Consider the following 22,464-nt stretch of genomic DNA (forward strand, 5'->3'; position numbering starts at 1 on the left):
GTTTGGCTTAGGTCTCAGAATGAATGATGACATCATCAAGGTATGCTGTGGAAAAGGTCTAAAGCAGGCGGAGCACTACATCCATGAACCTTTGAAATGTGGCTGGGGCTCCATAAAGTCCCCATGGCAGGCCCCTATAATGCCAGTGGCCCCCCAGGGTAGAGAAGGCAGTCCTTGTTCATGCCTCTGGTGTTAGAGCCACCTGCCAGTAACCTTTAGTGAGATCAAGGGTGGAAATAAACCAGGCTTTCCCTAGGCGATCGATTAGCTCATCTATTCCAGGGAATGGGTAGGAGTTGAACATGGAAATGTCATTAAGCTGGCAAAAATCATTACAAAATCATTACAAGTATCATCAGGTTATCATCTGTCTCGATAGCCTGATGGCGAGCCTCATGGACATGGTTTGGGCCGCTGCCAAACAACAACTCCAGGAAACGTGTGGATATGTGGCACTACGTTACAAGTTTTTCTGGGCTCAGTGGAGATCACATCTTTAAATTGGTCCTACAGTTTGACTAATTCTTGGTGTTGGAGGGTGGGGAGATCAGTGCCATAGTGTATTCACAGACTTCTGAAAAAGCTAATAACACAGGGTTAGGTTTAATTCATTTTTTGAGCAGGTTAACTTCATAGACTTGGGTGTTTTCGGCGTTTTCCCATTTGTGGAGGCTGTAGTTAACCTGTCCTAGTCGTTGGTTTATGGTGTAGGGTCCCTGCCACGTTGTGAGAAAATTACAGTTAGTGGATGGGACTAGTAAGAGCACCTGGTCTCCTGGTAGGAATTCTCTGGGCTGAACAATTCTCTGTTGGGCCCTCTGGGGCTGTTCTAGGTGTTATTTCACTAGGTGAATGATCTTGTCTGTTCTACCTTGCATATCTTGAACATATTCGATTACTGAATGAAATGTGGAAGGTTGGGTTTCCCAAGGCTCTTTTGTCACATGCAGAAGTCCTCTCAATCGTTGTGCGTAGAGTAACTTAAAAGGAGAAAACACCATCAAGGCTTGGGGAACTTTCCTCACTGCAAAGAGGACATAAAGGAGGAGAAGCTCCCAGTTTTTTCCATCCTTGGCTATTACCCTTTTCAACAGGTTCTTTTTGACCTGATTGAAACGTTCAACCAAGCCATCTGTTAGGGGGTGATACATGGAAGTGTGGCAAGATATTGCAGACCTGGAGAGTGAGTGGCAGCCTGCTAGCCAATTAGGCTTTTCTAGGGCTAGGGGCCAGGGTGAATTCGGGCTCAGAGGGCATAGGTCTGTCTTTTGCACTACCAGGGACCTGAAAAAAATGTCTTTCTGAAATTTGTTTTTCACGGTTGGTTTCTCTACGGTGTTGGGGCAGATTCTTTCTTAACAAAGGAGATTGGTTTGTTTCTTTATGGTAGTACTGAGGAAGCCCAAGAGTGGCTTTGGCATGCTCGGGTGCAGTTACCATGTTGTGGTGTGTTAGGGCTTCTCAATCCCACTGCTTTTTGTGTTTCATTCTGAAGAGTTCATAGAAATTGGTCTATAGCAACCTTTTCCATTATCCTCTCCACTTCCTGAGGTTTGGGTAACAACCACCTGCATGTGATACAAAGGAGCTGACCTATTTGTTGGGAGGGAGGAATACCTGGTTTGTAAGCCCAGCGATGGTAGACAGCAGCAGTCACTGCAGGCCCCAGCCCTACCTGGGAGACTATTTTTATTTTTTTTAGTCTGTTTTAGGTATGGGCAGCACGGTGGTGCAGTGGGTAGCGCTGTTGCCTCACAGCAAGAATGGCCTGGGTTCGATTCCTGGCCGGGCGACCAGGGTCGTTTCTGTGAGGAGTTTGCATGTTCTCCCCGTGTCTGCATGGGTTTTCTCCCACAGTCCAAAAACATGCAGTTAAGCTAATTGGACTTGCTAAATTGCCCCTAGGTGTGAATGTGTATGTCTGTCTGTCTGCCCTGCGATGGACTGGCGACCTGTCCAGGGTGTATCCTGCCTTCCGCCTAATGACAGCTGGGATAGGCTCAGGCACCCCACCGCGACCCAGAAGGATAAGTGGTTTAGATGATGTATGTATGTTATAGGTATGTAAATTGTCAGGAAGAAGGGGGTAGCAAGCTAACTGAGCTTCTCCAGTGACGAATGGGACAAGGATGGAGACCACTAAAAGACCCATTCTTTTTTGTCTCACAGTTTCCACTCAGCTATTGTTTCAAAGGTGAAAAAATGTGCTTCTGTATGGTCGCTGGGGTCAGTTTGGTGAGGAGGCTGTGGGCTGCTACCTTAGGATCAGGGAGGGACTGTGTTTGGGCGAGAAGCTAGTAGCTCTTCTGTGAGGGCTTGTAAGTTAAGAGCCAACTCTGTGAGTGACTTCTTGCTGGCAAGCACTGTTCTCTAGGAGGTGTTGGAGTATCCATGATCCAGTGATCCATGTTGGCAAGAAAGGAAAAAAAAATGACTCTACCCTCAAAAATCTGTGTTATAATGCCCACGTTCTTCACCATTGTGAGCTGTGGCAACGCATGGGACAACACAGAAGGAAGACAGTCACGTTCCACAGTTGGCACACCCAGAAGAGTGTCATTTATTAGGCCATTTATTAGGGACAAAAAAAAGATTGCAACGAAGGTAAAGAGTAGGAAAAAGGGAACATCAAAAAAATCATCATTGGGAATCTCTCAATCAGTGGTAGCGTGGCTCTTCTGCCACAGGATAGGAAAAAAACTCCAGGGTTTGTGACTTGTGTAGACAGAGGACAATACTTTTTCTCAAAGCCATTTCAAACAGAGCCACATAGGAAATATTAGCTATATTACGTATTAAAGGTGCAGTAAACTCTTAGAAAAAAGGGACTGTTACTGGGGCAGTACCCCTGTTGCTACTGGGGTGGTACCTTCAAGGGTAAGTCATCAGTACCTTTAGTTAGGGAACATAAGTGTACCATATTCCAGTTATCCAGTGTAATTGTAAGGTAACACTTTACATTAAGGGTCACCAATCAATCATTAATTATATAATAATCAACTATTAATTTCCCATAATTTAGTTACTAGTTAACTCTTCATTAAGCATTAGCTATTACTTAGTAACTGTTTAAGCACTTATCAATTAGTAATTGAATACACTGTTAGTTGATAAGTTAGTCTGTCATTAGTTTATGGCTTACTTACTCATTATCTGTGTATTAACTGCTGCTTATTACATTGTTAATGAACTAATAAGTATTTTTATTCATATAAAGAAGTAACATGATAACTTGCTAGCACTTATGTGTTAATCCCGCTAATTATCTGTTAATTAACTTTCCATCACCTCCATATATTCAGTTGCTTCACTTTTCTCACATTGGTTCTTGTTCATTAAAGATGCTTATGGTCACATCTGACCGTAAGATGAGCGCACACAAATTCATGGACGGTTTTGTTATTCATCACTTTCATCTTTGGCATATCTGTACAAACTCATATCTGGTAGGAGTGCATGTAAATTTGGTCTTAAATGCTGGACATGTGGCTAATTAACCAAAACTATTATCAACATAATCTGTAATTGCAAAAAATAAGAACAACATTAAAGAATCAAATTATGGGAAATTAATTGTTGATTATAATATAATTAATGATTGATTGGCAACCCTTAATGTAAAGTGTTACCAATTGTAATTATATTTTTAAAGTTTTTTTGAGGATGCATTTGCATTTTTTACTTTGATGAACAAAAAATGTACCTGCACACAACCTTTACCTTTAACAGTGTACCAGATTTATATACTTGCTAAGTGTTTTCTAGTGTTTAAATTCATTAGTTGTGTCTTTTATTTTTTCATTTCTGGAGGTGTACATTCAGCTTAATTACATTAAAAATGTGGCTCCCAAACTGTGGCTTTTATATGTAAGACAGTGAACAACGGCGGCGTTGCTGGATTGTGTTGACATATGGCTTCTTCCTTGCATGATACAGCTTTAACGTGCATTTGTGGATTGCACGGTGAACTGTGTTTACAGATAATGATTTCTGGAAGTGTTTCTGAGCCCATGCAGTGATTTCCAGTACAAAATATGCCTGTTTTGAATGCAGTGCGGCCTGAGGGCCCAAAGATCACAAGAATCCAATATTGACCATCGGCCTTGTCCCTTGTGTACAGGGATTTCTCCAGGTTCTCTGAATCTTTTGATGATATTACATACTGCAAATGGTGGGATATCCAAAATCTTTGAAATTTTACGTTGAGGAAGATTTTGCTGAAATTGTTTCACAATATTTAGACGCAGTTTTTCGCAGATTGGTGAACCTCTGCCCATCTTTGCTTCTGAGAGACTCTGCCTCTCTAAAATGCTCTTTTTATACTCAGTCATGTGAGTTAGTTGCAAATCGCTCCTCAAAGTGTTTTTTATTAGTATCACTTACTTTCTCAGCCTTTTGTTGGCCCTGTCCCAACTTTTTTGAGATGTGTTGCTGCCATCAAGTTCTAAATAAGTTAATTTTTTTCATGAAATGGTAAAATGTCTCACTGTCAACATCTGATATGTGTTCTGTGTTCTATTGTGAATAAAATATGGGTCTATACGATTTGCAAATCATTGCATTCAGTTTTTATTTACATTTATTTACATTTTACACAGCATCCTAACGTTTTTGGAATTGGGGTTGTATTCAGTTCTGCATAGCCGTGCAGGGATTCCAAACAACTATTGGAAAGAGAGGAACTCTGACGCCTCTTATAATCATCTAATCATGAAATACATTATTAGCGATAATGTAAATCTTGTTCCTTTCACAGATCACAGAAAGATGTGTGAATGTTCACTAGCAGAGTATACTTTGATCACTCTCAGGACTCAGTACATTTTTCTCATGTAATATTATGTTTTTTTAGTTTTGTTTGTACATATTATTTCCAATGATATTGCTGAATCAACTCAAACATTTTTAAACTGTGATTGTTGTTACGAAAAAGTAACTCATCTACTCAAGTAGTTTTCCAGTAAACTGCTTATTTCCTCTTACTTGAGTAATTTTCTTTATTGATACCTGTACTCAGGTAAAGTATCAGTAACAGTGTTTTTACTTAAGTAGGAATTTTCACCCTTGGTAATAATAATAAAAAGTAGAAGAATACTGAAAGAAATTAGATTTGATGCAAATTAAATGCAGGTGCTTATCGTAATTCTCAGCTTGAATCAAAGCCTGCCTTATGTCTGCAGAAATGGGTTGGATGTCAAATTAGGATCTACAGACAACACTACTTTTTACATCTATAAAACCATGTAGCAGTTCCTTTCAAAAAGCCCATATTTGATAAAACTGTTGATTTTTTTTTTTGTGACAGACATACGACTTGTTAACGGGTTTGACTCGTGTTCTGGTAGAGTGGAAGTCTATTATAACGGCCAGTGGGGAACAGTGTGTGATAATGACTGGGACATCAATGATGCAGCGGTGGCGTGCAGAGAGATGAGATGCGGCAGAGCAGTCAGCGCCCTTCACAGTGCCCACTTTGGTCAGGGAATTGGCCAAATACTTCTGGATAATGTTGGTTGTTCTGGAAATGAAAGAACCCTCACAAATTGCTCTCATACAGGACTTGGCAAACACAACTGCCATCATGGTGAAGATGCTGGTGTTATCTGCTCAAGTAAGAAAAAACTAATTTTCAATTCATAACCATAACTCTCTAATCAATTAACATTAATTGGTCAGTGAACATACAAAGCATAAAGTGCTGAAATTAGAAAGGCACCAAAGTTTTCAGACCTGTTTGTGCTGAAACTGAGCTACGCTGTGTTAAAACACTAGAGAAGTGTGCTAGAATGGCATTTCAGTATTTTAAACATTAGTTCTCAGCGTATTGTAAATTGTAAATTAATATTAGCATTTTCTTGACTTTTCTTTCTGAACATTCAGGAAAATATTATAATGTCTTCATGTGGAGGGTCAGCACCATTCACTAAACTGTAATCTGTAAACAGAAACACAAGGGCTAATGAAGACTGCTTACATTTAAACTCTCCAGACCTGGAAATATTCTTAAATAATCTGTTTTTCTCTTTTTACTTTTGGGATATTTTAGCGATTTGAGATATAACAAATGCATATGACAGTTACTCGTAATGATAAATAGATTAAACACACCATAATCTGAGGAGCTAGATTATCCTAATAAAACCATAAACAAGTAATCCAAGTTCAGGAGGATGTTCAAGCTTAAGAATCATTTTAGTTTAAGAATGTTTCTTACGCCTGTTATGCGTTAAAATAAATAATAGAAAATACTTTTTGAACAGCACATTTCATTTATAGTCCTTTACATGTAGAACTACATTCTACATGTAAAGGACTATCACAATCTTTGCTTTTTGCAATCTTTTTATAATAATAAGAATAGTAATAATACTAATTGTTGTTATTATTATTTTATTGAATAATTATGAGATAGGCTTAGATGCAAGCTAAATCCAGGGGCTTATTGTATTTCTCAGCTTGAATCCATGCCTGTCTCATGTCAGGAGATAACAAGACTTTTTTATACATCTACAAAAATGTGGCAATTCCTTTTAAAAAGCTCATGTTTGATGAAACTGTTCGTTGTTCTTTAATTGTGACAGGCTTAAGACTTGTTAATGGATTTGACTCGTGTTCTGGTAGAGTGGAGGTCTATTATAATGGCCAGTGGGGAACAGTGTGTGATAATGACTGGGACATGAATGACGCGGCGGTGGTGTGCAGAGAGATGAGATGTGGCAGAGCGATCAGTGCGCTTCACAGTGCCCACTTTGGTCAGGGAAGTGGCAAAATACTTCTGGATGATGTTGGTTGTTCTGGGAATGAAAGCACCCTCACAAATTGCTCTCATAAAGGAATTGGCAGACATAGCTGTTATCACAGTAAAGATGCTGGTGTTATCTGCTCAGGTAAGGAAGAACTTGTTTTTAATTCACAACCTTGTAATATTGATATTGCTGCTGCACTGACCCCTCAAATCAATTAACATTAATTGATCAATGAACATACAAAGTATAAAGTGCTGAAATCACAAGGGCTTCAAAGCTTTCAGAACTGTTTGTGCTAAAACTGAGCTACTCTGTGTTAAAACACTAGAGAAATGTGTTGGGATGGCATTTCAGTACTTTTAACATTAGTTCTCTTAACTCAAATCTTATTCACTGGGTCTTGAAGGAGGTTGATGTAAACATCTCTAATACTGTAAATTATTATTTTTTTTTTTTACATCTACAGAAACATGTGTCAGTCTCATTTAAAAGCCCATATTTGATAAATCTGTTCATTTTTCTTTAATTGTGACAGGCGTAAGACTCGTTAATGGAAGTGACCCATGTTCTGGTAGAGTGGAGGTCTATCATAATGACGAGTGGGGAACAGTGTGTGATGATGGCTGGGACATCAATGATGCGGAGGTGGTGTGCAGAGAGTCAAGATGTGGCAGAGCGGTCAGCGTGTTTCACAATGCCCACTTTGGTCAGGGAAGTGGTCCAATACTTCTGGATAATGTTGGTTGTTCTGGAAATGAAAGCTCTCTGTCTGGTTGCTCCCATGAAGGATTTTACAAACACAGCTGTAATCATGGTAAAGATGCTGGTGTTATCTGCTCAGGTAAGGAAAATACGTTAAGCTGTATTGCATGACATATTCATACATACATACATACATACACACATACATCATCTAAACTGCTTATCCTTCTGGGTCGCAGTGGATGAACAGATTTAACTTAATGAACAGATTTTTCTGGTAACTCTTAGCAAAGCTCTGCAAAAATAATAAAGAGTAATAATAATAATAATAAAAATAATAATAGTGTAGCGTCCCTATTGTGTGAATAGTTGTGCTTGTTAGTTAAAGACGTGCAGAGGTGCAGGTATGTGTTATTCTGTGCTGGGCTGTGTGGTAGTTGGTCAAGTGTTCACTGCCATGTAGAGTTAAGTGGTTAGAAGTGACCTGCCTGTTATCCTCACCGTTCATTTTGCACTGGGAGGTGATTCAGTAGAAGAGCATTTGCCTAAAGTTCTGTTTTGTTTTTTCTGTTTTTCTCTTGCCATCCCTTTTTAAAAGTCCATGTTTTTGATAAATCTGTTCGTTGTTCTTTAATTGTGACAGGCTTAAGACTCGTCAATGGAAATGACTCATGTTCTGGTAGAGTGGAGGTCTATTATAACGGCCAGTGGGGAACAGTGTGTGATAATAACTGGGACATCAATGATGCGGAGGTGGTGTGCAGAGAGATGAGATGTGGCAGAGCGGTCAGCGCCACTCACAGTGCCCTCTTTGGTCGGGGAAGTGGCCAGATAGTTCTGGATAATGTTGGTTGTTCTGGAAATGAAAGAACCCTCACAAACTGCTCTCATAAAGGACTTGGCAAACACAGCTGTAATCATGGTAAAGATGCTGGTGTTATCTGCTCAGGTAAGGAAAAATTCCTTTTCAGTTCATAACTATGTAATTTTGGTATTGCTGCTGCACTGACCCCTCTAATCAGTTCAAGTGGTCAGTAAACATATACAGTGTATATTGCTGAAATCAGGAGGGCACCAAAGCTTTCAGACCTGTTTGTGCTAAAACTGAGCTACTCTGTGTTAAAACACTAGAAAAGTACACTGGAATGGCATTTCAGCCAAATCTGACTCACTGGGTCTTGAATTAAGATCAGAACTTTCTTGAACATCCCCTTGTTAAAAGCCTTTCACCTAATTGTTTTCTGAAAACAGAAACAAAAGCACTAATGAAGACTTTTTACAGTAAACTCTCCAGACCTGGACCTTTTCTTAAATAATGTTTATTTTTTACATTTTACTTTTACGATATTTTTAGTGGTTTGAAAAATAAAAAATGGACATGAAAATTACATATGATGACAATTAAACTCACAATAATATGAGGAGCTAGATTATCCAAATAAAACCATATATTAGCAGTTCAAGTTTATGAATCAGTTTTAGAATTTTTCTTAGGGCTGTAATTCGGTGAAATAGATAACAGCAAAGACTTTTAAACAGCACAGTTCATTTATAGTTCTTCAAAATGTCTTACTCAAAAGTGCTTAAAAATGGCCACTTCTCTCAACCTCACTCAACCAACTGCTGAAACAAAATATAGTCAATAGAAACAATAGAAAATAGTTCATTTTGAGCTCTGCTTGTCATGTCACTATTCAGGAGACAAGCAATCAAAAATGCATGGGTAAAGCTGAACTGATTGCACATTTAGGACTGTATTACATGACAGACGCAAGTTCCTTTTTATAACTATGAACATTACTAATACAGGCTGAATGACTAAAGACTTATTAAACCAGCCTTGCAAAAATAATGAAGACTACTACTACTACTACTATTAATAATGATAATAATAATAATAATGTTCAATAAAAGAGCATTTGCTCAAAGCTGTTTCCTGTGACTCCGTCTTGCCAATAATAATAACAATGAAAGAAATGAGAGAGGCTTTGATGCAAGATAAGTCCAGATGCTTATTGTACTTCTCAGCTTGAAACAAAGCCTGTCTCATATCTGCAGAAAACAAGACTTTTATCTTTTTTATACACCAACATAGACCTGTTACAATCCCTTTTAAACAGCTATGTTTGATAAAGCTGTTCATTGTTCTTTAATTGTGACAGGCTTAAGACTCATTAATGGAAGTGACCCGTGTTCTGGTAGAGTGGAGGTCTATTATAATGGCCAGTGGGGAACAGTATGTGACAGTAACTGGGACCTCAGTGATGCGAAGGTGGTTTGCAGAGAGATGAGATGTGGCAGAGCGGTCAGCGCCACTCACAGAGCCCACTTTGGTCAGGGAAGTGATCCAATATTTCTGGATAATGTTGGTTGTTCTGGAAATGAAAGCTCTCTATCAAGTTGCTCCCATGATGGATTTTACAAACATAGCTGTGGTCATGGTGAAGATGCTGGTGTTATCTGCTCAGGTAAGGAAAACTCATTTTCAATTCATAACCATGTAATATTGATATTGCTGCTGCACTGACCCCTCTAATCAATTAACATTAAGCATACTAAGCATGTAATGCTAAAATCAAAATGGCACCAAAGCTTTCAGACCTGTTTGTGCTAAAACTGAGCTACTCTGTGGTAAAACACTAGAGAAAAATGCTGCAATGGGATTTCAGTACTTTAAACGTTAGTTCTCTTAACCAAATCTTACTCACTGGGTCTTGTAGGAGGTTGACATAAACGTTGTAATACTGTAAATTAAGATTAGCATTTTCTCAAACATCGCCTTGTAAGAATCTTTGTAAACATTCAGGAAAACATTATAAAGTCTTCATATGGAGGGTCAGACCCTTTCATCAAACTATAGCTTGTAAACAGAAACACAAGCACTTCTAAAGACTTTTTACATGAAACTCTCCAGAATAGGTCGCATTTTTTTAATTTATCTGCTTTTTACACACAACCTCCAAGATATTTCAGTGGTTTAAAATATTAAAAATCTATATGATAATTACATCTAATGAAAGATTAAACACACCACAATATGAGGAGCTAGATTATTCAAATAAAACTGTATCCAAGAAATGCATGTTAAGGGATATGTTCAAGTTTAAGAATTTGTTGAGTTTAAGTTTTTTTCTAGGCTTTTTATGGAGTTTTATGCAGCAAGATAAATAGCAACAAAGACTTTTTGAACAGCACATTTCCTTTATTGTCTTAATGTCACGTTCGGACACAGCTCAGATGCTCTTGGACCCAACTGAATGTAAAACTGCTTCATTAGCAAAAGGGAAATCCAAAACAAAGTCAAACAGTCCAAAGACAAAAGCCAGATTGAGAGAACAGTAACCATAGGGGCAATCTAAACAACAGAATCCCTAAACTAAACTAAAATACAAACAATACACAAAGGCTGGGCTAAAGTGAGGTCAGAAATAAACAAAACGAAGGTCATACATGGACAGACAAAGTAACATACTGGAAGGCTCGATAATACTCTGTGACAAAGACAATACTTTGCAATGAAGTTTTGTCTTTGAGGGTAGTTTAAGTAGTGTGGGCTATGGGTTGGAGGTTAGGGAACCAGCCTTGCAACCGGAAGGTTGTCGGTTAAGGCTGCCCACTGCTCTGGGCAAGTGTGCTCACTGCCCCCTAGTGTATGTCTTGACTAATGTGTATGTGGTGTTTCACTGCATGGGTGGGTTAAATTGCGGAGGTGAAATTTCCCCATTTTGGGACTAATAAGGGTCACCTAATCTAATCTAATCCAATCCAAGTGACCTAAATCAATGAATCAATGTGGAGTGGTGGGAGGTCATGTGAGGGAGGTCTGGGGTCATGTGATCTGGTAGGGCATTCTGGGAAATAAAGTCTGGAGGCTGAGAAGTGGTGACAGCGGGGCTGGACGGGAAGCGGGGCTGGACGGGAAGCGTGACAGTATCCCCCTGCCAAAGAGTCAAGGACAGCCCTGGAGCGAGGGTGCCCATGACGACCACTAACTACGTGACTGGAGATACTGGACAGCAGGACCCCCTTTCCATCGTGGTACTGGGAGAGTGAAGGGCTGCGTGATCGGTGACTGAAATGAGTACGTGAAAGGACATGACAGGAAGTGGAGATGAATTTCCTCGGGTGGCTTCTGGGACGCGATGCTGGCTTTTCAGGATGTTGATTGTAAAAAACACCCAACCATAGCCACGCAACATCTCTCCTACGGGCCGTATCCCTCCCAATCAGTGAAGTACTGAAGTTCCACTCCACGCCTCCTGGAGTTCAGCACCTTGTGAACAGCATACACAGGGGCAGGCAAGTCAAACTGGTATGTAACTTCATTAATCTGTTTGAAAATCTGGAACGGACTAGTATGCTTAGGTTGGAGTATTTACAACCCTCCTCAAACCTGAGATCCCGAGTCGATAACCACACCCAGTCAACAGGCTGGAAGGAAGGGGTCTTTCCTTGGTGGCAGTCTGCTTTCTGCTTGCCCCGCTGGAGAGCTGTTTCAATCCTGCAGTGTGTTTTCTCCCAGACCTCCTCACTCCATTTCATCCAGTCATCAACAGCTGGTACATCCAAGGGTGTGGTGGTCCAGGGTGCCAGAGGAGGCTGATAGCCCAAGACACACTGGTATGATGTCATTCCTGTGGCTGAACAGACACGAGAGTTCTAGGCCATCTCTGCCCAAACAAGATATTTAGACCACTCAGAATGGTTGTTGTGACAAAACAGTCTCAGGAATTTTTCAAGTTCCTGGTTACCCCTCTCAAGTTGTCTATTAGACTGAGGGCAATAAGCAGACGTAAGACTAACAGTGACCCTGAGATGTTCAAACAACTCTTTCCATACAAAAGAGACGAATTGTGGGCCCCAATCAAATACAATGTATGGATAGAAGTGATCAGAACTGACAAGGGAAGGATAGGTTCAGGTTCACCGACTGACACTTTTTTGTCATTCTGTATGAAACAATATGAAACAGGGCATCGGCTTTGGAATGAGAAAGAAGTGGTGACAGCAGGGCCGGAGGGAGGCACAACATCTTTACATTTAGGACTGTATTATGATGACCAAAAGTTTTTTTGTTAGCTTACTTAAAAGTGTCTAAAAATGGCCGCATCTCTGAACCTCACCCAACCAGCTGCTGAAATAAGAAACAGTGATTAGAACCAGAAAATAGTTCATTTTAAGCTTGTCGTGTCACTGAGACAATCAAAATGTGTAGGTAAAACTGAACTGGAGGCACACGTTAAACTGTATTGCATGACATACTCAAGTTTCTTTTTTGTAGCTTTGTTGCATTTCAGCATCAATTATCTAAAGAGTGTTATGCTGGTTGATGTTTATGTTAACTTTATAACTTTGTATTACTATTAACATTACCAACACAGGGAAATGACTTAATGAACCAATCTCTAAGTAACTCTAAGTAAAGTTCTGCAAAAATGTTTTTAATAAAACAGTTCATTGTTCTTTAATTGTGACAGGCTTAAGACTCGTCAATGGAAATGACTCGTGTTCTGGTAGAGTGGAGGTTAATTATAACGGCCAGTGGGGAACAGTGTGTGATAATAACTGGGACATCAAAGACGCAGCAGTGGTGTGCAGAGAGATGAGATGTGGCAGAGCAGTCAGCGCCCCTCACAGTGCCCACTTTAGTCAGGGAAGTGGCCAAATACTTCTGGATAATGTTGGTTGTTCTGGAAATGAAAGCACCCTCACAAATTGCTCTCATAAAGGACTTGGCAAACACAGCTGTAATCATGGTAAAGATGCTGGTGTTATCTGCTCAGGTAAGGAAAAATTACTTATAAAATAACCATGTAATTTTGATATTGCTGTTGCACTGACCCCTCTAATTAATTCAAGTTCAGTGGTCAGTAAACATATACAGTGTATATTGCTGAAATCAGGAGAGCACCAAAGCTTTCAGACCTGTTTGTGCTAAAACTGAGCTACTCTGTGTTAAAACACTAGAGAAATACACTGGAATGGCATTTCACTACTTTAAACATTAGTTCTCTTAACTCAGCCAAATCTGACTCACTGGGTCTTGAAGAAGGTTGACATCATCATTCCTAGTCCTGTAAATTGAGATCAGCACTTTCTTGAACATTCCCTTGTTAAAATCTTTTCACCTAATTGTTTTCTGAAAACAGAAACAAAAGCACTAATGAAGACTTTTTACAGTAAACTCTCCAGACCTGGACCTTTTCTTAAATAATTTTTATTTTTTACATTTTACTTTTACGATATTTTTAGTGGTTTGAAAAATAAAAATTGGACATGAAAATACAAACGATCACAATTAGATGCAGATGCAAGTTCCTTTTTACAACTATGAACATTACCAATACAGGGTGAATGACTGAAGACTTATTGAACCAGCCTTGCAAAAATAATGAAGACTACTACTATTACTACTATTAATAATAATAATAATAATAATAATGTTCAATAAAAGAGTGTTTGTTTAAAGCGCTCTGTTTCCTGTGTCTCTGTCTTGCCAATAATAATAACAGTGAAAGAAATGAGAGAGGCTTTGATGCAAGATAAGTCCAGGTGCTTATTGTATTTCTCAGCTTGAAACAAAGCCTGTCTCATATCTGCAGAAAACAAGACTTTTATCTTTTTTATACACCAACATAAACCTGTTGCAATCCCTTTTAAACAGCTATGTTTGATAAAACTGTTCATTGTTCTTTATTTGTGACAGGCTTAAGACTCGTTAATGGAAGTGACCCATGTTCTGGTAGGGTGGAGGTCTATTATAACGGGCAGTGGGGAACAGTGTGTGATGATAACTGGGACCTCAATGATGCGGAGATGGGATGTGGCAGAGCGGTCAGCGCTTACAACAGTGCCCACTTTGGTCAGGGAAGTGGCCAAATAGTTCTGGATAATGTTGCTTGTTCTGGAAATGAAAGCTCTCTCTTTAATTGCTCTCATGGTGGATTTTACAAACACAACTGTAATCATGGTAAAGATGCTGGTGTTATCTGCTCAGGTAAGGAAAAAAAAACATGTTCAGTAACCTGGTAATATTGATATTGCTGCTGCACTGACCCCTCTAATCAATTAACATTAAGTGATCAGTAAATATTCCAAGCGTATGATGCTGAAATCAGGAGGTTTCAGCTTTCAAGCTTTCAGACCTGTTTGTGCTAAAACTGAGCTACTCTGTGTTAAAACACTACATAAGTGTGCTGGAATGGCATTTCAGTACTTTAAACATTGGTTCTCAGTCAAATCTGACTCACTGGGTCTTGTAGGAGGTTGACGTAAACAATCCTAATCCTGTAAATTAAGATTAGCACTTTCTTGATCGTCCCCTTGTAAGAATCTTTGTAAACGCTGAGGAAAACATTATAAAGTCATCTTGTGGAAAGTCAGTGCCTTTTAGCAAACTGTTCAGGAATATATTTTAATTATTTAATTATTTATTTATATATTAATTATAAGTTTAAAAATCAATTCAATTTAAGAATGTTTTTAGCCCCGTAGTGTAGTTAGATAATAACAGAATAACACATTTTCTTTATAGTTCTTTCCGTATAAGACTGTATTATCATGACCAAAACTCTTTATGCATGCTTATTTGAATGTGTTTAAAAGTGGCTACTTTGGTCAACCTTGTTCATTCAGCTGCTACACATTGAAAATGACTGAAAGCTTAATGAACCAGTCTTTCTGGGAATGCACACAAAATATTTGCAAAAATAATGAGTAATAATCAGGGGTGGAAACTAAACATTGCTGTGCTTGAGTAAAGTTTTTTTCTTTTCTCTAACGCTTCTTTTTGGAGTAGAATTAAATTATAGTACGTTTCTTCTTACTTGAATGAATTTCTTTCAATAACCCTTACAGAGTAAGAATAATTGTCTGTGTCAGCTCTTAAACCAATTAGAAGAAAGCATGGTTTAATTTAAAAGATTCAGTTCTGATTCAACCAATCAAATCAAAGCAACTTGGATGCAACAACAACACTGATGTCAGAGATGGCAAGTGTAATGGAGAAAGAAACACACTCCAAATGGTCATCTTAATTCATTTTCTAATGAAAGATAATTCTGTCATGCTCAGATTTTTTTTCCACCTTTTTTTTTTATTATACTTGCTGGTCTAAACTGCTTTCTGATAAGTTTGCGGGTGGTGGAGTATGAAGTTGTTTTGTTGTGTATCTCTGTATACAGCCAGACCAGATATCACATTAGCTAGTGCATCAGTTACATAGCAATATGTACAATATGGTAGTAAGCGGACACAGTTTTCCGAACCTGCTCAGCAAATCTCACATTAAACTCATTCATTTTAAATGAAGTGCTGGTGAACTACAGAATTCTAGAAGTGCACGACCACACGCACATCAGAGACTTCTGTCTGTTCATCACAGAACACAGCCTCTCACCCCTTCTTTGTCTTGATCTCTCATTCTCCCTCCAAACTTTTTTTCTTATGTAATATGTTTTGCTGTAGTGTTGTTTGTACAGAATATTTCCAGTAACGTAGCCAGAGTCAACTCAGTTGTGATTGCAGATACACAAAAACTTGAACTCATATATACACTATATTTCCGAACGTATTCACTCACCCATCCACATCATAGAATTCAGGTATTCCAATCACTTCCATGGCCACAGGTGTATAAAACCAAGCACCTAGGCATGCAGACTGCTTCTACAAACATTTGTGAAAGAATGGGTTGCTCTCAGGAGCTCAGTGAATTCCAGCGTGGTACTGTGATAGGACGCCACCTGTGCAACAAATTTCCTCGCTACTAAATATTCCACAGTCAACTGTCAGTGGTATTATAACAAAGTGGAAGCGATTGGGAACGACAGCAACTCAGCCACAAAGTGGTAGGCCATGTAAAATGACAGAGTGGGGTCAGCGGATGCTGAGGCGCATAGTGCACAGAGGTCGCCAACTTTCTGCAGAGTCAATCGCTACAGAGCTCCAAACTTCATGTGGCCTTCAGATTAGCTCAAGAACAGCGTAGAGAGCTTCATGGAATGGGTTTCCATGGCCGAGCAGCTGCATCCAAGCCTTACATCACCAAGCGCAATGTAAAGTGTCAAATGCAGTGGTGTAAAGCACCACCACTGGACTCTAGAGCAGTGGAGACGTGTTCTCTGCAGATCCGATGGACGAGTCTGGGTTTGGCGGTTGCCAGGAGAACGGTACTTGTCTGACTGCATTGTGCCAAGTGTAAAGTTTGGTGGAGGGGGGATTATGGTGTGGTGTTGTTTTTCAGGAGTTGGGTTCGGCCCCTTAGTTCCAGTGAAAGGAACGCTTAATGCTTCAGCATACCAAGAGATTTTGAACAATTTCATGCTCCCATCTGTGTGGGAACAGTTTAAGGACGGCCCCTTCCTGTTCCAACATGACTGCGCACCAGTGCACAAAGCAAGGTCCATAAAGACATGGATGAGTGAGTTTGGTGGGGAAGAACTTGAGAGTCCTGACTTTAACCCGATAGAACACCTTTGGGATGAATTAGAGCGGAGACTGCGAGCCAGGCCTTCTCGTCCAACATCAGTGTCTGACCTCACAAATGCGCTTCTGGAAGAATGGTCAAAAATTCCCATAAACACACTCCTAAACCTTGTGGAAAGCCTTCCCAGAAGAGTTGAAGCTGCTATAGCCGCAAAGGGTGGGCATCATATTAAACCCTATGGATTAAGAATGGGATGTCACTCAAGTTCATATGCGTGTGAAGCCAGACGAGCGAATACTTGTGGAAATGTAGTGTATTTACTCTTGAGTAATTTCTTTTATTAATACTTTTACTTTTTTGCAAGTAAATTATCACTACAGTAACAATACTTTTACTGAAGTAGGGATTTAAGTGCTTTTTTTACCCTGACCACCCTGATCCACAAATACAAGTTAAAACTCAAAGAAGAAACCATATATAAACAGGATCCAGAAATGCTGCCACCTTTGCTGGGCCGTTCATTTGAGAGAGGCAAAGTGGAAAAGTGTCCTGTGGTCTGCCAAATCAAAATTTGGCATGGCATTGGTGACATGAACGATATATACATGTTTTGGCAACATATGCTGCCATCCAGACGACATCTTTTTCAGGGAAGGCCTTGATTATTTCAGCAAGACAATGAAAAACTACATTCTGCATGTAAAACAGCAGCAATTGCTCTATATTAAAATAGTCTGGGTGTTAAACTGGCCTGTCTGCAATCCAGACCTGTCAGCACTGAAACATTTGGCATCCCAACTTTTTTGGAAATGGGGTCGTAAAACTAAACTGTTCAGACAGTGTGCTCTTATAAACTCTTCTGCACTTCCTGGGTTAAAATGACCCTTTTTCATAATTGGATGTTGAAATTAGTGATGGTTTTATATACACAGAATGGTGTAATATGGACAGTTTCACAGACAAAATGTAAAGCATCATCATTTTTTCAAGTATTTAAAAATAATAAGTTCATAACAAAATTGCTAAATACAAATAATTTAATTAGTATTGCAAACACAAAAAGCGTCAGAGTGATATTGTGATGTGTACTTGATGGTGATGGGGTGGAAAACAGAAAATGTTCCCTGCACTATAATAACCTTGATTCTGGGTCACAGTCACAATCTTCTCACAGTCATTCTTACAGTCACTTTGCAAAACTTTTGCATCAGACATTTTCAGTTTTTCTTCAAAGAAAGTCTGATTTTAAATAAAGTATGTGAGTGATAAAAATGAAAGGACATGGCATAGTAGTAACTTTTCTTCCTGTAAAATTTGCTTTATATTGAATGTTTGTCTTTTCTATTACTGGCCAGTTAGCCTGTTCGGTTACCAAACTTCTTAAATCAGTTCACTGCTGTTTTTTTTAAACAGTCGATTTTAGGTTATATGGCAACCAAACTCCAGGGACGTGTACAGTGTGACTGAACATATCCAAAGTCTTATTTTGAAAGTAATAAATCAGATTAAAGTGTGAAAACAAAAAGTGAGTGTTCCTCACGCGTAAACTTTACAATGCTCTTCCTGTGCCTACAGTTTTCTTCTGAATTACCTGTAATAAGGTTTTTAATTTACTTTTCTACAGTATCGATTTCAAATAATATAATAACTTGTCCGTCTGTCCATCCATCCATCCATCCATCCATTGGTCAAGGCGTTTTATGCCTCGCTCTTATAACTGTTGATGGTGTGGTGTGTACTTGATGTTGATGGTGTGGAAAAATGTATGAAAACGAAGGAAATGAACTGCACTATAATCACCTTGAGTCTGGGTCACAATCACCATCTTCTCACGATCATTCTTACAGTCACTCTGCAAAACTTTTGCATCAGACATTTTCAGTTCTTCTTTGAGGCCAATCTGACTTCAAATGAAATATGTGTGAAAGTAATTGAAAGTGAAAGAAATTAAAGGACATGGCACGTTAGTTACTTCTTTCTCCTAGAAAGTTTGCTTTCCTTTAAACGTATTCTCCCTTTTCTGTTCCTGCATAGTGCTGCACTGCCCAGATGGTCTGTTTGGTTAATGAACTTCTTAAATCAGTCATTTTTAGCAGTTGATTTCAGATTATATGGCAATCAAACACAAGGACCCAAAGTTTGACTGAACCAAACTTTCCAAAGTCTTATTTTGAAAGTAATTAAAAATTTTCGCTGCTAATATTTTCATCTAAAAATATATCCAATCTTAAATAATTTATTTTGTACATTTAAATATATTCATTATTTTTATGTTTAAAGAGTAATTAGTAGGCCTATCATGTTAAAGAAGAGATTTCATTTGTTTTATAATAGAAAACACAAAACAGTCATGTTTTTGTACCGTTTTCTGTTTAATACAGGTCAAACAGTATCTACTACTGCTTTCTATTTTTACTAGCATTTACTGTCCCAACTTTTTTTTAGATTAGGCATTTTTGCCAGAAGTGCCACAGTACAGGGTGTTAATCTGCAGGATATATTTCCTCATGTATTAAAGATGATCCATGATTGGGATCATTTAAAAACAAGTTTTAAAAGTACTGTTAAAGTTCTGCATGATTATGTTTCTTTGCTTTTGAATGAGCGAAGTTACAATAGTTGGTATTAAATTATTTCTAGTAATTTTCTATGCACCTGGGTCTGTCCCTCTTAAATTCCATTTAAACATTTTTAAATTCCAAAGCTTGTTACATCATAAGGTGTATTACTGAGTAACTACATGGAAAACAAAGCAAACTTATTCTTTAGTTATAAGAGTGAGGTTTAAAAGCCTTGACCAAAGGATGATGGATAGATGGATGGATGGACAGAAGGACAAGTTATTATATGAATAAAAATCCATACTGTAGAAGCGTAATTAAAAATCTTATCCGAGCTAGTTCACATTTAAGCAGTTTGCCATGTTGTTGAATGATGAGCAGATCACATGGCCATACTTTAGACTTCTTCTGAAACATAATTATAGTTCATCTAGTTTACCAACCACTCCACCTCAGGTTTTTATTGTTGTTGTTACAAATGTAATATATAATTATTTATATTCCTCATTGAAATGTTATCCTTATGCATTTTTGTAAGCTTTTTTTGTAAGTCTTTTTAGCATATCTAACACATTTGATTCTTGGAGGCAGTGATTCAGGATTACAGCACAGAACTCCTCTTGATTGGCTTATTATGATTGCATAGACTGATGTTTGTGTAACTGTAGTGCAGAGTTCACATTTTTCCACTGAACAAAGCAGTTCAATTCCAGTATACTAAAATATGCTAATGAAAGCATCACAGCGTGGCGACAGGAAACTTGCTTACAGCTACAGAACATGCCTGTGCTAAAGTAGCTTACTTGTGTGAAATGTTTTGACTGTGCAGAAAACTGTTAACTAAAACAGAAATTTAATAGTAATAATAATAATAATAATATTTTGTCACTGCATCCACACATGCAAGTTAAAACGGAGGAAACCGGATATAAACAGGATCCATATAATGCTGCCACCTTCTCTGGGCCTGAGCTCATTTAAAATGGACTGAGGGGAAGTGGAAGTGGAAGTGTCCTGTGGTCCGACAAATCGACATCTGAAATTCTTTTTGGAAATCATGGACGCTGTGTCTTCCCGGGCTAAAGACCACTCAGCTTGTTATCAGTGCACAGTTCAAAAGCCAGTATTCATGATGGTATAGGGGGACATGTGCTTATGGCATGGGTGAATGGCACATTTGTAAAGGCAGCATTAATGCTGAATGATATATACATGTTTTGGCAACATATGCTGCCATCCAGACAACGTCTGTTTCAGGGAAGGCCTTGCTTATTTCAGCAAGGCAATGTCAAACCACATTCTGCACGTATTACAGTAGCATGGCTCTGTAGTAAAAGTGTCCAGGTGCTAATCTGGTGTGCCTGCAGTCCAGACCTGTCACCACTGATGACATTTGGCACATTATGAAATGAAAAATATGACAAAAGAGACCCCGAACTGTTGCGCAGCTGAAATCCTACATCAAACAAGAACGGGAAAACATTTCACTTTCAAAACTACAGCATTGTCTCCTCAGTTCCAAATCGCTTACAGAGTGTTGTTGAAAGAAGAGGTGATCAAACACAGTGGTAAACAGGCCCCCGTCCCAACTTTTTGGAACGTGTTTTTGGCATCAAATTTAAAATGTGCATATATTAAAAAAAATTTGGTTTACGTTACATCATCATTGCATTCTGTTTTTATTTACATTCTGCACAGCCTCCTAACTTTTTTTGGAAATGGGGTTGTACATTTTAAGGTATATTTCAATGTACAAATAAACCAGTATCACGTGTTTTAGGATGCAGTTTCAAAAAAAAAAGGGATCCCCAGTAACAACTTGCTGTTTGCACCTCGATTACTCTTATGTAGCAAAATTCGCTGGCATAGATTTATACCAGCTTAGCTTTTGCACCAGTATGGTTACATATTTTCTTGTGATCAAATGTGCAATTATATGCAAATTTTTGGCCACCCCTGGCCAAATGACCTATGTTGTTGCTTTTTGAAGCTATTCAACAGTTACTGTTTTTTAGTTACATTTTAAGCTATTCAAATTTAAAGTAACAGTGGATTTACATTTGCAGAAAATATTTTTTAATATTTTACTTCAGGTGTGTGCTTTTCTTTTAAACAACATTTGTAATTTTGTAATTAAATATAATAATTCTTATACTGTCAGTTGGATAATATCAGGCCTCTGAATGGAAGGTTCACTCTAATTTTTTTTTTAGCCGTGGCACAATACAGCTGTAGATATACTAGCTCAGTATATCAAAGGCTTCTTGGGATACCATCAGTGTCTTCCACTAAAAGTAGTTATTTGTTCTCTGACATTACAAAGCTTTTTAGGCTGGATAGCAAAAAGCACACTGGCTAATGAGGTTGACTACAAATAATTGTTATGGTATTACAGTTACATGCAGGCCTTCATGTGACCATGTTTTCAGATAGCAATGTAATGTTGTAGCTAATATTTTTTTTCTTCTGCAATGTTTTAATGTCATCAACAGACAGTTTTTTTGTTTTTCTACAATAAATTAGGCCCTAATGAGATCAGGCTGGTAAATGGTAAGAGTCACTGTTGTGGCAGAGTGGAGATCCAGTACAATGGCCAGTGGGGAACAATATGTGATAATAACTGGGGCATGAAGGATGCAGCAGTGGTGTGCAGGCAGATGGGATGTGGCAGAGCGGTCAGCGCACTAAACAGAGCCCACTTTGGTCAGGGAGTTGAACCAACATGGTTGGATAATGTTGGATGTAAAGGAACTGAGCGATACTTAAGTCAGTGTTCACACAGAGGATTTGGAAAGGAGAACTGTGGACATGATAAGGACGCTGGAGTTGTGTGCTTAGGTAAGTAGTAGTTTGTACAGCAGTTTACTATTTAAATGCATTTACAACACTACTAATTATATTTCTTTAACAGATGACATGCAGAGTCCCACGCCCACCCTGAGCTCATCACACTCTGCTGTACCTGCTGGGGACACTATTCAGTTCAGATGTATCAAGCCAATCCCAACCTGTAGCTCTGCTGATTTCC

At 38.6% G+C, this 22,464-nt stretch overlaps 1 protein-coding gene across 1 annotated transcript in view; it reads left to right on the top strand.

Moving 5' to 3' along the window:
• Positions 1–22,446, top strand: part of LOC118801503 (deleted in malignant brain tumors 1 protein-like) — a gene marked incomplete at its 3' end in the record, with an annotated part of 150,584 nt that extends 128,138 nt beyond the window's left edge. Inside the window, exons 16-25 of the mRNA XM_036561803.1 lie at positions 6,582–6,887; positions 7,282–7,452; positions 7,534–7,587; positions 8,092–8,397; positions 9,611–9,916; positions 10,732–10,747; positions 12,933–13,241; positions 14,153–14,445; positions 21,960–22,274; positions 22,348–22,446. Coding sequence (XP_036417696.1) covers positions 6,582–6,887; positions 7,282–7,452; positions 7,534–7,587; positions 8,092–8,397; positions 9,611–9,916; positions 10,732–10,747; positions 12,933–13,241; positions 14,153–14,445; positions 21,960–22,274; positions 22,348–22,446 — 2,175 coding nt within the window. The remainder of the gene's footprint in view (positions 1–6,581; positions 6,888–7,281; positions 7,453–7,533; positions 7,588–8,091; positions 8,398–9,610; positions 9,917–10,731; positions 10,748–12,932; positions 13,242–14,152; positions 14,446–21,959; positions 22,275–22,347) is intronic.
• Positions 22,447–22,464: the final 18 nt, after the last annotated feature.

Source organism: Colossoma macropomum, unplaced genomic scaffold (genome assembly GCF_904425465.1).
Source record: "Colossoma macropomum unplaced genomic scaffold, Colossoma_macropomum, whole genome shotgun sequence".
In the NCBI taxonomy this organism is placed as follows: domain Eukaryota; kingdom Metazoa; phylum Chordata; class Actinopteri; order Characiformes; family Serrasalmidae; genus Colossoma; species Colossoma macropomum.